At 48.0% G+C, this 14612-nt stretch overlaps 1 protein-coding gene across 1 annotated transcript in view; it reads right to left on the reverse strand.

Annotated features, from left to right (window-relative positions):
• LOC119105391 (dipeptidase 1) overlaps positions 1-14612 on the reverse strand; it is a 57862-nt gene that overhangs the window by 15502 nt on the left and 27748 nt on the right. Inside the window, exon 6 of the mRNA XM_037228858.1 lies at positions 12401-12533. Coding sequence (XP_037084753.1) covers positions 12401-12533 — 133 coding nt within the window. The remainder of the gene's footprint in view (positions 1-12400; positions 12534-14612) is intronic.

Raw genomic sequence — 14612 nt, forward strand, 5'->3', positions numbered from 1 at the left:
ATGGGCAACAGGAGGTCAGAGGTGTCCTATAGTCGGCGGCAGCTGACGGCATGCTTTCTTTTTTTGACGAATTCTTTTTCCCTATACTTTCCGAGCCTGCGGGCTCGAGATGATACACTCAGTGCGAAAAGCATCAGAAGAGATATACGTTTGTGATTGACACAGCGGGCAGCGTAAGTCAGCAAGTACGCGAGAAGTAAATTGGTGGAAGTTTGAACCAGTGCGTCACCAGACAACATGGTATGTCGCTGGCGCACACATGTTTTGTTAAAACAGCCTTGCAAAAACTCACCATCCAAGTATGAAATAGTTATCAAAGCCAAAGTGCATTATTAAAGAGTCGCTGTGCTGAACGTGATTGGGATAAATCAAGGCCATAGCAAGTAGTTTCGCTGAAGTTTCGTGATAATAGGATCATCTTCGCATGGTTCACCCGAAACGAGTATTTCCAGCTTTCATAGAACTTACTGCACTAGCATTTCGGGCAACTAGTGCACACAAACATGCTTTGGAAAAGCAAAACAAATGACAACCAGATCCTTTCATAGCGATGAACAGGGAGTACAATGGTATATCTCCCGTAGGAGAGGTTTCTTCAAACTGAAGTTATGATTTATTCGGAAGGAGATTGATGAACTGGCATTACCTTTTGAATTGACGCGTCCGATCTAGCTGAGAGTGAAAAGTACAGCAATGGTGACACACTCCTTTTTATGACCACTGTATTTTTTTCAGCTTACTACGAATTTCATTTTCACACGCACGGACAAACAGCGAATTTTTAAGTAAGTTTATTCTTAACGCTTTCGTTATTTCCCATTTTCTTTTTTCTACGTTTTTATACTTTTACTTTCATATATAATCAAGACGATCTAGTGCAAGCATCGTACTAGAGCCAAACGTTCCATACGTACAGTAGTAACTGCACCTAGGTCCGGCACAATGACAACTGTATTGCCATCATGAATTTCTGTCACAGCAACTCGTTTCTTGTAAACAAGGCTCATAGTGACGGAAGGGTATCGCATTCCTTTCCAGTCACATGAAATAACGTAACTTAGGCTTCGATAGCCGTATTCAGCAATCTACAGCCCGGGATAGCACAATGGAACTTGTGCATAGTGAATCAACAAACCATCTCTTCAAGGCACCGACGCGTGGGACGCCTCGCTAATGCTACGCTGCGAAAATTGTAGGTCTTCCATCTATTTTAAGGTGCTGACTGTATCATACGCGTTGCTTTTGAACATCCTGGGAGAGTTTCAACTGACTCTTACTGGCATACAACCACAATCCTTAAACCGCTGGTGAAATTCTTCAGCGTACCAAGGGTTAAAAGGTGGCCGGTATCGAGCTGAGCTAATTAACGTTCTCCAGGATGACTGCGTACAGCTCACAAACCTGCACATCCACGCTCCGGGGTGACTGTGTACAGCTCCTAAACCTGCACACTCACGCTCCGGAATGACTGTGTACTGCTCACAAACCTGCTCACCCACGCTCCGGAGTGACTGTGTACTGCTCACAAACCTGCTCACACACGCTCCGGAGTGACTGTGTACTGCTCACAAACCTGCTCACCCACGCTCCGGGGCGACTGTGTACTGCTCACAAACCTGCTCACTCACGCGCTGGGGTGACTGTGTACAGCTCACAAACCTGCTCACACACGCTCCGGGGTGACGGTGTACAGCTCATAAGCCTGCACATCCACGCTCCGGGATGACTGTGTACTGCTCACAAACCTGCTCACTCACGCTCTGGGGTGACTGTGTACAGCTCACAAACCTGCTCACCCACGCTCCAGGGTAACTGTGTACAGCTCACAAACTTGCACATCCACGCTCCGGAATGACTGTGTACTGCTCACAAACCTGCTCACTCATGCTCCGGGGTGACTGTGTACTGCTCACAAATCTGCTCACTCACGCTCTGGGGTGACTGTGTACAGCTCACAAACCTGCTAACCCACGCTCCGGGGTGACTGTATACAGCTCATAAACCTGCACATCCGCGCTCCGGGATGACTGTGTACTGCTCACAAACCTGCTCACTCACGCTCTGGGGTGACTGTGTACAGCTCACAAACCTGCTCACACACGCTCCGGGGTGACTGTGTACAGCTCATAAACCTGCACATCCACGCTCCGGGATGACTGTGTACTGCTCACAAACCTGCTCACTCACGCTCTGGGGTGACTGTGTACAGCTCACAAATCTGCTCACTCACGCTCTGGGGCGACTGTGTACAGCTCACAAACCTGCTCACCCACGCTCCGGGGTAACTGTGTACAGCTCACAAACCTGCACATGCACGCTCCGGGGTGACTGTGTACTGCTCACAAACCTGCACACCCACGCTCCGGGATGACTGTGTACTGCCCACAAACCTGCTCACCCACCCCAACCCTAGTGTTACAGCGCAGCTCGCGAGATTCGCTGCGTTCATCACGCTCTGATTTATAGCTGGACAAAGTACATAGTTTTCACCCTTCGGTGCTTTATTCGTTCAAAGGAACCCGGCTAGCTCACTGCAGCATCGCGTGGCCGTCGGTGGAATGTTTTCACTGCCGCCAGATGCAAAAACTGGACAGCCAGCAGGGGATCGCAGAGCGTTATTCCACCTCTCAGACTTAGATATTTCTACTTCGACGGACTCATCGGATTTCCCCGACAGCGAGCTCGTGGAACTTGTTATCGTCCCAGCGTTAGACGACTAGCGAAAAATCACCCCATAGACTTGTCAGGGTCTTGAGCATTGCGTCACAAATAGGTTCGCGTTCATTCGGCCTCTGACAAGCCAAGCGAGTTATTTTTGCTTTACTCCCAAACGTACCGAAGACATTTCTCCAAACGCTCTTAGCGTAGCTACAGTCCTTGTGAGCCAAATCCGGGTCCCACGCAGACAGCTCTTGTAAACATACCGAAGACATTTTTCCAAACGCTCTTAGCGTAGCTACGGCCTTGTGAGCCAAAGCTGGGCCCCGCGCGGACAGCTCCTGCCGTCGAGGTGTGATGGCATATATTTAACTCTATGCAAAATATCTTCCCACCCGTTGTATTGATGGCATTACGCATTCGATTAATACATCAACTCTTACAACGCGAAGTTTGCACCACAGGATTATTTGTTCGTTCGTAGCATCCGATTAATGGCATGCTTGCAAGAGCCCTTCCTGATTTATATGTACATATGGGATGAGATCCATTCTTCCCGGTGCAGTGACGGGTTCAAAGCTCCTCTCGGAAGGAGACGTAACACGAAACAATGAGTTCCACAAATACGGCTCAAATGCAACAAACGATTCCACAAATACAGCTCACAGCCTCGTACCCTAGATGGGGCCAGGACATGACTAAACATGCTCTTCAGAGGGAAGGTGTTGGCCCGGCTCTTAAACACGGTGTGGTCATTACAACCACCGGACACGGCTACCAACTTTTGCTTTTGACAATACCTATTGCATTCAGCTATATCAAAAAAGCGTATTTAAACCGGAAAAGCATTCGCGAAGAGTAAGACTCATCTTCGCAGCAGCTTGCCAGGGTGTGCTGCGAGACAGCGCAGAGGGCATGCATGCCTGCGTCCAGAGAAGCGGAGGGCCTCTGGAACACGCCGGCGGTCGGATCGACAGGGACAACGATTCTGTGTACACCTCAGCTGTGACAATCACTGCATTGTTCTGAGCACGTTGTGCAGCTTTTCATTGCAGACGTGATCTATATCCAATAAACTGAGCGTTACATTTTTCTGACACGCTCCGAGTTGGCACCAGACGCGCCTACCTCTGTAAAACGGAGGCCCCGAGTAGAAACATTGCACCACACGGCCTCGGAGCGCCGCGGCATACGAACAGGTCTGAACTTGTCTGGTTTTTGTCTGGTAGAAACACTGCACCACACGGCCTCGGAGCGCCGCGGCATATGAGCAGGTCTGAACTTGTCTAGTAGAAACACTGCACCACACGGCCTCGGAGCGCCGCGGCATATGAGCAGGTCTGAACTTGTCTAGTAGAAACACTGCACCACACGGCCTCGGAGCGCCGCGGCATATGAGCAGGTCTGAACTTGTCTAGTAGAAACACTGCACCACACGGCCTCGGAGCGCCGCGGCATATGAGCAGGCCTGAACTTGTCCAGCTTCAGCTACCTCCTCAGATGACACAGCATCATACACTGAGACCGGTGTTGTTAGCAAGACACGAAAAGAACTTTGATATTTTGAGACGATGGGACAATATCGGCCAGCTTTGCCGTGCATCATAGGCATTCGAATGATTAGTGACGGAGAGACCAAATCGCTTGTTGATTATGTTTTATCCGTACTTGTTCAAAGCGCCCAGAGGATTACGCTGCATCCCTTAACTAGGCACGGTACATGCAATCAAACACGGCGAGTTCAATCAGAGGATTACGCTGCATCCCTGAACTAGGCACGGTACATGCAATCAAACACGGCGAGTTCAATCAGAGGATTACGCTGCATCCCTGAACTAGGCACGGTACATGCAATCAAACACGGCGAGTTCAATCAGAGGATTACGCTGCATCCCTGAACTAGGCACGGTACATGCAATCAAACACGGCGAGTTCAGTCATACTTGTTACTTTGTTTGTTGCTTGCTACTTTGTTTTGTGGCAGTTTAAACGTTGCAATTCCTGATATGTGTTTGCATTACAATCCCTGGAATCTTGCATGCGCATGCACGGCCGGCCAAGTTTGGGCGCTCAGTTCTGCAATGATGCCGTTGCACACAACTGGTCAGCGACTTTTCCAGATGAAGTGACAACAAAAGTATAATATAAGCTTTCAAACGTTTTCTTAACCTGGACTTGTCGCAAAACTATGAATCAGTATGAACACATCACCGCGGTGATACTATGCGTCGGGAAGACGTAGCTACTCGAGTATGTAGAACAACACAGTGCAGAAGACCTCCTGCTGGGTCACCAGTTGACCCGATAGCCGCATTGGAGATGTGCGCATGCTCAACTCGCCGCAACGGTATCAATCGGTGTTTAACCGTTGATTATGCTCATTCGGGTAGGCCGAAATGCGATGGAAATTGCCAACTCGCCCATAAGGCATGCAAATCCCAGCCATCCGGCATGGTTGACGTAGGATTCATATTCAGTGGTGAATTCAGGCGATGATGATCTCTTTGGGAATCCGCCGGGAGCTATATATCAGTGTGTTCAGTCATACACCACTGATGTGACATGTTTGATAAAATGAACAGTTCCTAGGCAATCAAATGCGCTCAAAAGAACTAAACCAAATGATCACAGCAGGAATCATGGTAATAAATTGCATCGATGCCACAAACAAGACCACCATTGAAACAGACGTTGAAACGTTCACAAGGCGCGATTCAGGCGAACCACTTGAGATGATCAGCCGGAAATCGTGCTTAATACCTGTGATAGTGTGTGGAGAGCTCATTACAAATCGCAAATTCAGAAATTGCGAGCTCTCAGCTTCAAAGCCCAGTAACAAAATTGTAGGAGCCTGTAATGAGAGGTACAACGTTCGCAATGCAACCAGAAAATGCAGGGTTTGGCGAACGTATCACCTTGAGGCAGCATCCTTAAATATTTCATGGCTCAAGTTTGCAGTGTTCAGCACACTGCTGCACACTCTCGGTCGGAGAACATTAAAGTATTGTGAACAGGCACGAATTTCTGCACTTGCTTTGAACGACATCTCACTTGCATTGTGTGACAGTATGTCATTCTGAGCGGCTCCTGGTACGAGACATTATACGCAGAGGGAATATCATTCCAATAAACCTTGACGAGTGTTCCATTTTTTTACGAGAACAATAATTGTCATGAAACCAGCAAAAAGGGCATATTTTCTACTCTCCTCCATTTATGGCTCGCAGTATTTCGTATTTCACTTTTCTCGCGAGATTTCGTAATATAATTTGATCAGTCAGCTTCCCGATATCAATGACAATGCATGTTAGTTTTTTCGGCATGACAGACTAAGCATTGTGGACAGTGCAAGCCCTGCCATCTGCGTGGCATCTCATAAATTGTTCTATCGTCCAAAAGTAAAAGGGTTAAGGGTGAGGACATGTCACCAAAACTACACTGCACCATGCGCCTTACGGAACTTTGGAGACCAAGTCAGAGGCATCTTAACCACTACGTCTCTATTTGTACTATGCAAGCCTAGTGCAATTAGATAAGCAGTACTCTCATAACATTCCAGCTGCACTAATTAAGACACCATTTGCATGACGCAGCCGGAAACTTTCTTTAAAAAAAAAACGTACGGCGAGAGAGGGTCTCAGCGGTGAGTCACCGCGCCACCGCCGCCAATCAGCCGTTATTCGGTCCAATCTGTCACGACGGAAGGCGCGTTACTTTGTCCGCAGCCCTAATGTCGTCACAGCTCGGCGCCGCGAAACTTGGAGCCAGATTAATCGCACGTGAGAGAGCTCTCCCCGGCAGAAGTTCGGCCCTGTGGGAGTGGCCGCCGAACACGATCCGTGTCCGGCCCAGTCGAGACCCGCCTCGCCCGGGGCCTCAAAGGGCCAGACTCGGTGGCGGTCTCGTGATGTCGCCTACGCGAGGAGGCATGGGACCCGGCGGCCCTGGTCACTGGGGAGTGACCGTGAGCGCAGCTGAAAACATCAGCAGCTGTCAGTGCAGCCGATGCTCCCTTGATGACGCCGTTTAACCAGTGCCTCCTAGAGTACTGAATGGCGATCACTGTCTGAAAAGATTTGCAGTCGCACTTCCGTGGGCGACACATTTAAGAAATATATATGTTCTTGGCTTTCCGCCAGCCCTGTGGCGTACACAGGGATGTTCTAACATCCCTTGTCATCTATGTGGCAATGCTGCGCTTCTGTTGTCACGACCGTAAGTTATAATCTGCCTCTTCGCATGATCCTACGGTGAAGATCTCCCTTCCCGAATTCCAGACCATTAGCGTTAAGCCTTTACCATGCAATCACATACAACAGTCCCAAATGTGTTTGATTTCCCATGCTATAAATATGCTTCATGCTCTCAGGATATATTGGACACCCAGCGCAGTCTTGTCCGAGCTTCAGTAGACCTTGAAGGAGCCTGAACGGCTCTTGCTTAGCTACTTGGCCCTCTTCAAATATCTGAAGACTCTGCACCTTTGCATTGCTGCGAGATGTGCCTATCCAATTAATCTTGCAAAAACGCAGCACGACTTGTATGTATTCTTAAGTTCCAGGTTCCGTCACTTGGTACTAAAGCATCTCTCTGCAGACTTTGGCTGTCTTCCTGCGTTGGGGAGGAAATAAGATGTCGCTGCCTTTGGAATCATAAGAAAAACAGCCAATCTGAGGGCTTGTCTAACATTCTTGGGCAATTAGCTTGTCCGGTTTGACTAGGTATGGTTTCCGACAGGGTAAGTTAATACCTTGTCCCATAACCTTGAACACCTGTCTTACCCAATAACTCCAGTTCAGTGCCTCCGATCAGCACAACAGGTCGCATCCTCGTCAGGGTCAGAGGTCAGGGGCCAGGTCGCATCCTTGCCCGCACGCACGCCGAAAGTCTCACACGCCACCACGGGAGATTCTCCTAGTCTTCGGTGTCCCAAGAGGGCCAGAGTTCTCCAGCAGCACACGGTCACTGCTTGTGAGGATCCGCTGCGCCAGACTGCGGAAGATGGGTCTCTTCGAGGTTCGCTAGTTGTCTTGCTGCGGGACGCGCCAACGGTGGCTACATGCCTGGCCTCTCCTTCTTGATGATTGCTTTCTTAAGTTTCGTGTGCTTCCGGTCGCGCAGTGCCTGTATCGACTGCGCTACCACCGATGGCTGGCTACAGCTGGACTAGGATAGGTGCTCCCACACGGGGCTTGTTGGCTTTGGCAGGCTGCTCTGTACCGACTGCGCTGCCGCCGATGGCTGGCTACAGCTGGACTAGGACGGTGCTCCCACATGGGGCCTGATGACTACAGCAGGCTGTGCTTCTGCTCTGTATCCTTTTACGACGACCTATCCAAATAAGCTATCGCACTTGATGAATTGCCTTTTCTGAGTACATTTGTATTGCCTTCTCTTGAATGCAGTTTTTAATGACAGTCCAAGCGCGATGACGGGCACTGTTGGACAGTCCGAGCGCGATGACGGACACTGTTGGACAGTCCGAGCGCGATGACGGGCACTGTTGCGCTCAACGCTGTCAACGTTCGGGGAATCCTACCGGCGGCGGGAACAATTCACCGGCGCCAGAACTCAAATCTGCGCGTGGGGTCAGATAATTATATGCGCCACCACACTCAACCGCAAGACTCCCTGTGCTCAACATCCGGCGATCTCGCTTCCAAATTATGCTAGTCAATGCTAGTTTTGCTTATTTTGATATAAAACATTGGATCACCACAGAAAAACAAGGTCATTAGCATCAATGACACCAAATGAGCTCACTTTGTTTCATTACGGTGCCACAGCTAAACTGCGGTGCGTGAAAAAGCTGAAAAAGAAAATGGATGTGCTAAACTTTCTTAGAGATGCAGAAGGGCGTGGCTTCTTTCTTCGCGACATTTATGTTCCAGGGATGAAGCAAATCGTGTTGAGGCGCTGTAAAGCAGCAACTTATTTTCCATTGCACACGTACAGCAACGTTTAAAAAGATAATGCATTTTGTTTAAACCCTTATCTCTATAAGCCTTTACTTCTTCATCGAAGCGCGGAGAGTGGCCAATTACTTATTAAGTCAAACATGCGATTAAGTGTGTTTTCACATGACCACTTGGTCCCATAAAAAACATAAATTGGATTACCTCTAAAAGGATTTGCTCTAGAAGCCTTAACCTGTTCATTGACACATCGACAGCAACTAATTACTTGTCCAATCAAACATGTAATGGAGTGTATTTTCACGTTACCACTTAATCTAATAAATAAAAAATAAATTGGATTCATTTTTGGTATCCTTAAGAAAGCAGGGAGAAAACAACGCTGGCAGAAGCAGAAGGATCAAACTCACAAGTTTTCGGCATCAAGCCATCTTCAGGTGCATAAGGGGAGGCGGCTGGCAAGGACAAGAGCAGTCCTTTCAAGTTGGGGAGAAGGCTAGTCATTTTTGGTCCTTTCTTTCAGTTAACGCCCATAGAACCAACGTTAATTGGTCAGAAAGCCTGGGCTTCCAGTATCGGCGCTCCTGGCCATCGATTAACACTGGTGTAAGCCTTGCGCACACAGAGCTACCTTCCCGGGCCGGTGCGAGCGAAACCCTTCCCTCCCTTTCTGCACCTCATAATACCGTAAGGCTCAAAATTTGTGAGTTTTAGTATTCTGCTTCTGCAAGTTTATTTTATTTCCGTTCATTTGTACGACGCCGAGGGGTGTGGCAAGATTTTTCATAATTATAGCGAGTGCTGATATAAAATTACACCGAATAACAAAAATGCCCTGCACCCGAGGTTTTCCATGTAGTTGCGTGGGGTAACCTTCAGTTCTGATAACGGTGCAGGGTCAATACTGGTTAAAAAATATACATAAAAAAGGCAGCTTGAGTGCTAAATCTACTTCGGAAGACTTAATCCTGAAAAAAACATTTGACAGGTGCGTGTGGCAATGAATCTACCACAAAGATCGGGATACAATTGGACGAAGAAGCCCCCATTCATACTTCACACAGCCAAGACAGAGTTGTTAAGTGTTCTTATTTATTGATGCGCACTTACCACCTTTCGTAAGATCAGGCATTCTTTGGTCATGCTAATGAACAGACCAAACAGACTAGTTTGACCAGTGAGCCTAAAGAAAAAACCGGCGTGAACCAAGGCTGCGGAAATTGAGTGTTGCGCTGCTAAACGAGGACGACCACGTTATCCCCGTCGCATGGCAGAACACCTTGAGCCGCTGGAGATGTTCCTCACCGCGCAACACGAGTAGACAAGGTAGACGAGTAACCTTACGACAGACGGCTCGCTGCCCTTTGGCAAGTTTCTGATCAAATTAAGAGACATGGTGTGACAGCTTCAAAGAACGGCTAAAAAGCACACATGACGGAACTTTAACTACTAGAATACACTGAGAACAAGGTATTATCCAAGAACTGTATGCTCTCGAAAAGCTTAAATTAAGGAGAGCATCATAACAGGCTTGACTAACCGAGGAAAAAATAAACACCCAAATGAATGGCAGCTATTCCGCTCCTTGGTGGAAGACGCGCAGAGAGGTGAGTTTCGCAATTTTTTACCCTGGAAAACTACCAAGATGAAGAAAGAATATCACTTGCATAATATGCAACGGTTCAGTAGCACCCGGAACATACACTATCATAAAGGATTCAGTTACTTAGCTATTGAGTTTTAACGACGTGTCGAATGCAATGATTAGTTGCGCCCATTAACAGATGATTCACAAACAAATTACCTGAAATATGCATTTGCGGACCACGTGTCAGCATTGAACGTAACTTCGTGGCACGTTTTTGCTTCAAACAATTATCAAACCGAAACGTTAGACACAAAAATACAGAAACACATAGGCATACGATAACCACGAGTGACGCAACGACAACAGCAACGGGCATAACGACATCCGAAAAACGACCGGGCTCCGGTGGTTTTACAAAAGAATTCTTCTGATTCGTTGGCAACAACTTGAGCATTTCTTGCGTCCTTTCATCGTTTGTGCAATGGAATATGGCCATCTATCGATCAAAAGGCGGGCGAATCTTACAACACTGCAGCGAAAAGACAGAAACCGGACGCAGAATTGTAAGGGATGCAGATGCAGATGCATGCATCTTTGCTGAAGGTAGATACCTTTGGCATATTATCAAGATTCATTGGCAAGTATTCACGATGAACATTTCATATCATGAATCATCGCTGTTAAAACAGGATTAGAGATATTCGGATATCCGTAAACCTTGTAACTGCAACTGAAAACATGTATTGGCCTTTCATACATCAATTTTTAGTCACCTAATATTATTCTATAATTCATCTAGCTCAATTTCTTTTTCGACAATACCTTCAAGAAGTACATGAATTGTCATGACTAAATATGCATGCACATATCATTTCACCAAACATTGCATACTGGATTTCCATATTCACATATATGTCATCAAAGAGGCGTAGGAGAAAATGGGGTGCAGCCCTCGGGCGGATTTCTTACCCCTTTTATCTTCAAAGTTGAGATACTAGCAAACGTGATAAGAATCTTGGCATGTGTCAAAGTACGAAAAATTGTCAGGCAAAAGGGGTGAGTCTTTCACAACATGTGAATAAAACCTTGTTATTTCTTGAAACTAAAATGAAGAAGTGAAGCGAAGATGTCTGGGCTATTAATCTTGTCCTGATTAGAGCCAAATGTGTAGCAAAAGGTAATGAAAATAATTAACGCCTTAGAAAACCTCCTCATCTGAAATAAGTGTCAGGGCTTAGAAGTCCTGTCATAATGTTCTATAAAAAAGCACAGACGCACGGAATTCAGCACCATCAGCGAGCTAGACGACGTCAATACGGTGCCTAGCTATGCAGATAAAAATATAACTTGCTTTGTTTTCGCGTGTTGAAATCGACCAGTGCATCGCTATTGGTTACGTGCTTACATTATTGCCCAGCCTACCTGGTGCGTTTTATTGCCCAGTACATCCAGAGTATTTTCTATGACACGATATCGCATGGAAAGCCTGACAGGATTAGAAGAACCAGGCTGATTCCAAGTCATATTAAGTTAAATTTCAACATGTAAAAATCATTCCGAAGATAATCAGATTGTGGACAGGCTGGAACGTTTACTTTGCTTGTGATATAAAGCGGACTGGAGCATGTATATCTCGGAATAAATGAAAGAAGCTGGCAAATGAATCGCTTTGTGGCATGTAAAACCTCGGTGCTGCTTACTGAACGCAACTGTCAAAGCCTGTGTGACCATATAACTTACCTGCACGGTTTTGTTTTCCACAGAATGCATGATTGCGTGCTAAAAACTTGCCTGAGAATCTGTCGCAATAGACGGGGCGTAACGTCTGAGACGCTCTGACTTACTAAAGCCATTCCCAGTGTTGATCATTCAACCGCATTGGAAGGCTACGTCGTGAGAACCATGTGTACACACTGTTCGTGGATATACTGGCCGTTCAGTGGGGCAAGCGGAAAACATATTACCCTGTCAATCGTAGTTAGGTCACGACCTGCCAAATGTAAGGTGATGTCAGGCCACGACCTGCCGTTTGCTCGGGTATGGTCACGCTTCGTCAGAACCGGAAACACGCTCCGACGGGTCCAGCACATATAACTGCTTCGCGGCACAAATGCTCACGGCGATCCCAGCGCGGGGGACTGGGTCATGATTGGCAGCAGCTCTCGGGCCCGCGCCCCCGCCGGCGTAAGTCGAGCGTGCCGCGTACGAGTGGCGCCACCCCGGGACGCATGCACCTCACCCTGCGCCGAGCTGGCTAACGCCGTGTAAGATGGGTACCGAGCCACCAGCCGCTTCACGGTGTCGATCTGCTCCAGCGCGATCTGTACAGCGTCCAGGTACTGAGCCCCGCACGGTACGTACACGCTCCAGAACTGGAATGGACGAACAAGGTGACGTATAAGCGGCGCAGCTGGACTCCACTAGAAAAGTTGCGGTTCAAAACCCAAGCAGTGCGAAAACGTTTTACAGGCGCGTTGCAATAAACACAGTTAGATGCTGCTGCGCACGCGTGGGTCGAAGTGCCACGTGAAAAGAACGTACAACGCGATCACTGTGTGACTAGGAATGGAGCTGAATTTTAAAGCAGCAGAGGTCACGAAAGAAACAATCCAGCACTGTATCGAACATTTCCTGAGTTTATTTTTTGAGCGCAAAAAATATGACGGAGCCGTGTTGTATTTTCTGGCAACTTAGCTTGGCAGCTCTCTTCTTTGCTAAACAATTGCGGGAGTCAACGACTCATTGGTGGATGGTCACCATAATTTGATCAGCGCCGTCTGTGTTCAGCTCTAGCAGGAGCCGTGGGGAGGGCAATGCCAAACTGATGCTGATACCGCAACCACCATCAGCAACCATTGGTGTATTTCTTATTCAATTTGTGGGGAAGCGCTCCAGCCCATACACAACTCTGAGAGAAGTTGGTCACATTTGGGAAACCCAAACTTAATATTGGCGCGTTTTGGAACCAGTTTAAGGAATTGTTTACTGATCAGCCCCCCCCCCCCCCCATTCCCAAACTTGTTTTTGCAACTACAGCCCTGCCTATCACTCAGCCACACAAGCCGTGAGTGAGGCCGTATTGTCGCCAACTCCAACATGCCTCCGACATCACTGAGCAACATCCACTGGCTGGTCCAGCTCGACTTCCGAGTATGGAATCCAAACATGAAATCATGCAACACATAACAAACTTATCAGCATCGGAGCAACAGTTAACGGAAGTCTGCAAGCAACGATAAAGATGCAAAGCCTCTTGCAAAAGCCTTTGGGAGGGGAGACATATGAATGGTTGGCCAAAGATACGGGATTGTACGCAAATGTAGCCGAGGTGAACTGCATAGACAAGACCAACAATCTGCAAGAGAATTCGTTGATAGAACCACTCGTAATCTGTACTGATTGCTGGTGGTGGATGATAAGCCTGCCCACAATTGCTAGATGTCTTCACTACCAATACAAACGTTCTACAGACGCTAAACGCTGCTGCAACGCAGCAACTTCCCTTGCAAAGTAAGTCAGAATGGCAATGAAAATCATTCCCCTGGTGTGGCAGACCGATGCTTATTTGCCAAACACCTTATCACATAGTGGCAGAGAGCAGCGGCAATTCAGCTTCAGGCTTATTCTTTGCTACACATTCCATTCACAGCGGCCTCTCTCGCAGCGTTCTCTAGAAGACGAGCAGCGACGGCTGCTTGTTCCGAGCGTCACTGTGAATTTAATCACGACACTCTCAGCTTCGCAGGCCTAGTCAAGCCCTAATGAGGATTTAATGGGCGGCCCAGTCCTCCTTCAGACGCCCCACCTCCTCCCCGTCACCCAGCCTGAGCCCCGACAGGGGTGTAACGGGGCGAGGGGACCTGCGCGACAGCTTCGGGTAATTCCGGAGGAGAGGAGGATACTGTGAGAATGATTGGTCGCCGCTGTGCCCGTCTCTATGACCAAAAGGACAGGGTTGCGATCGAGCTGAATCGGCCACGGATTCATGCAAATCAAAGCGACGACTGATTCAAACGCTTGCATGGCGATCGCGTTTGTCGGGCGAAGACTTGTGAAAGCTCTTGCTAGCCGTGATGGCAAATAGGCAAGCCAGTTATAGCCCTGTCAGGAGCGCGGGGATGTGTTTGAACAAATCCCGTTCGTTTAAAAGGTTAGCAATCCTTTTGGGATGGCCCTAAATCAAGTGGAGTCAACCAGATCGAACAACTGAGCCCTTCCTCGTAAACTGGACACCAAAGCCACGTGCCATGCCATATTTCATGGCATCTACGCATAGAGATAAAGTATCACAAACGCCGAGAGAACGAGCTCTTGCTTTCACAAAAGAACATGATCACCGGAACACGAAACTGCCCTCGCTCCGCGATGGTTACACGTGCAGCCAAACAACAGCCAAAGGGGAGAAGGGGAAACTGCGCAGGACAGTAACTAGCTTTGCCGACCACAAATGG

Source organism: Pollicipes pollicipes, unplaced genomic scaffold, assembly GCF_011947565.3.
Source record: "Pollicipes pollicipes isolate AB1234 unplaced genomic scaffold, Ppol_2.1 Scaffold_6138;HRSCAF=7277_pilon_pilon_pilon, whole genome shotgun sequence".
Lineage (NCBI taxonomy): Eukaryota > Metazoa > Arthropoda > Thecostraca > Pollicipedomorpha > Pollicipedidae > Pollicipes > Pollicipes pollicipes.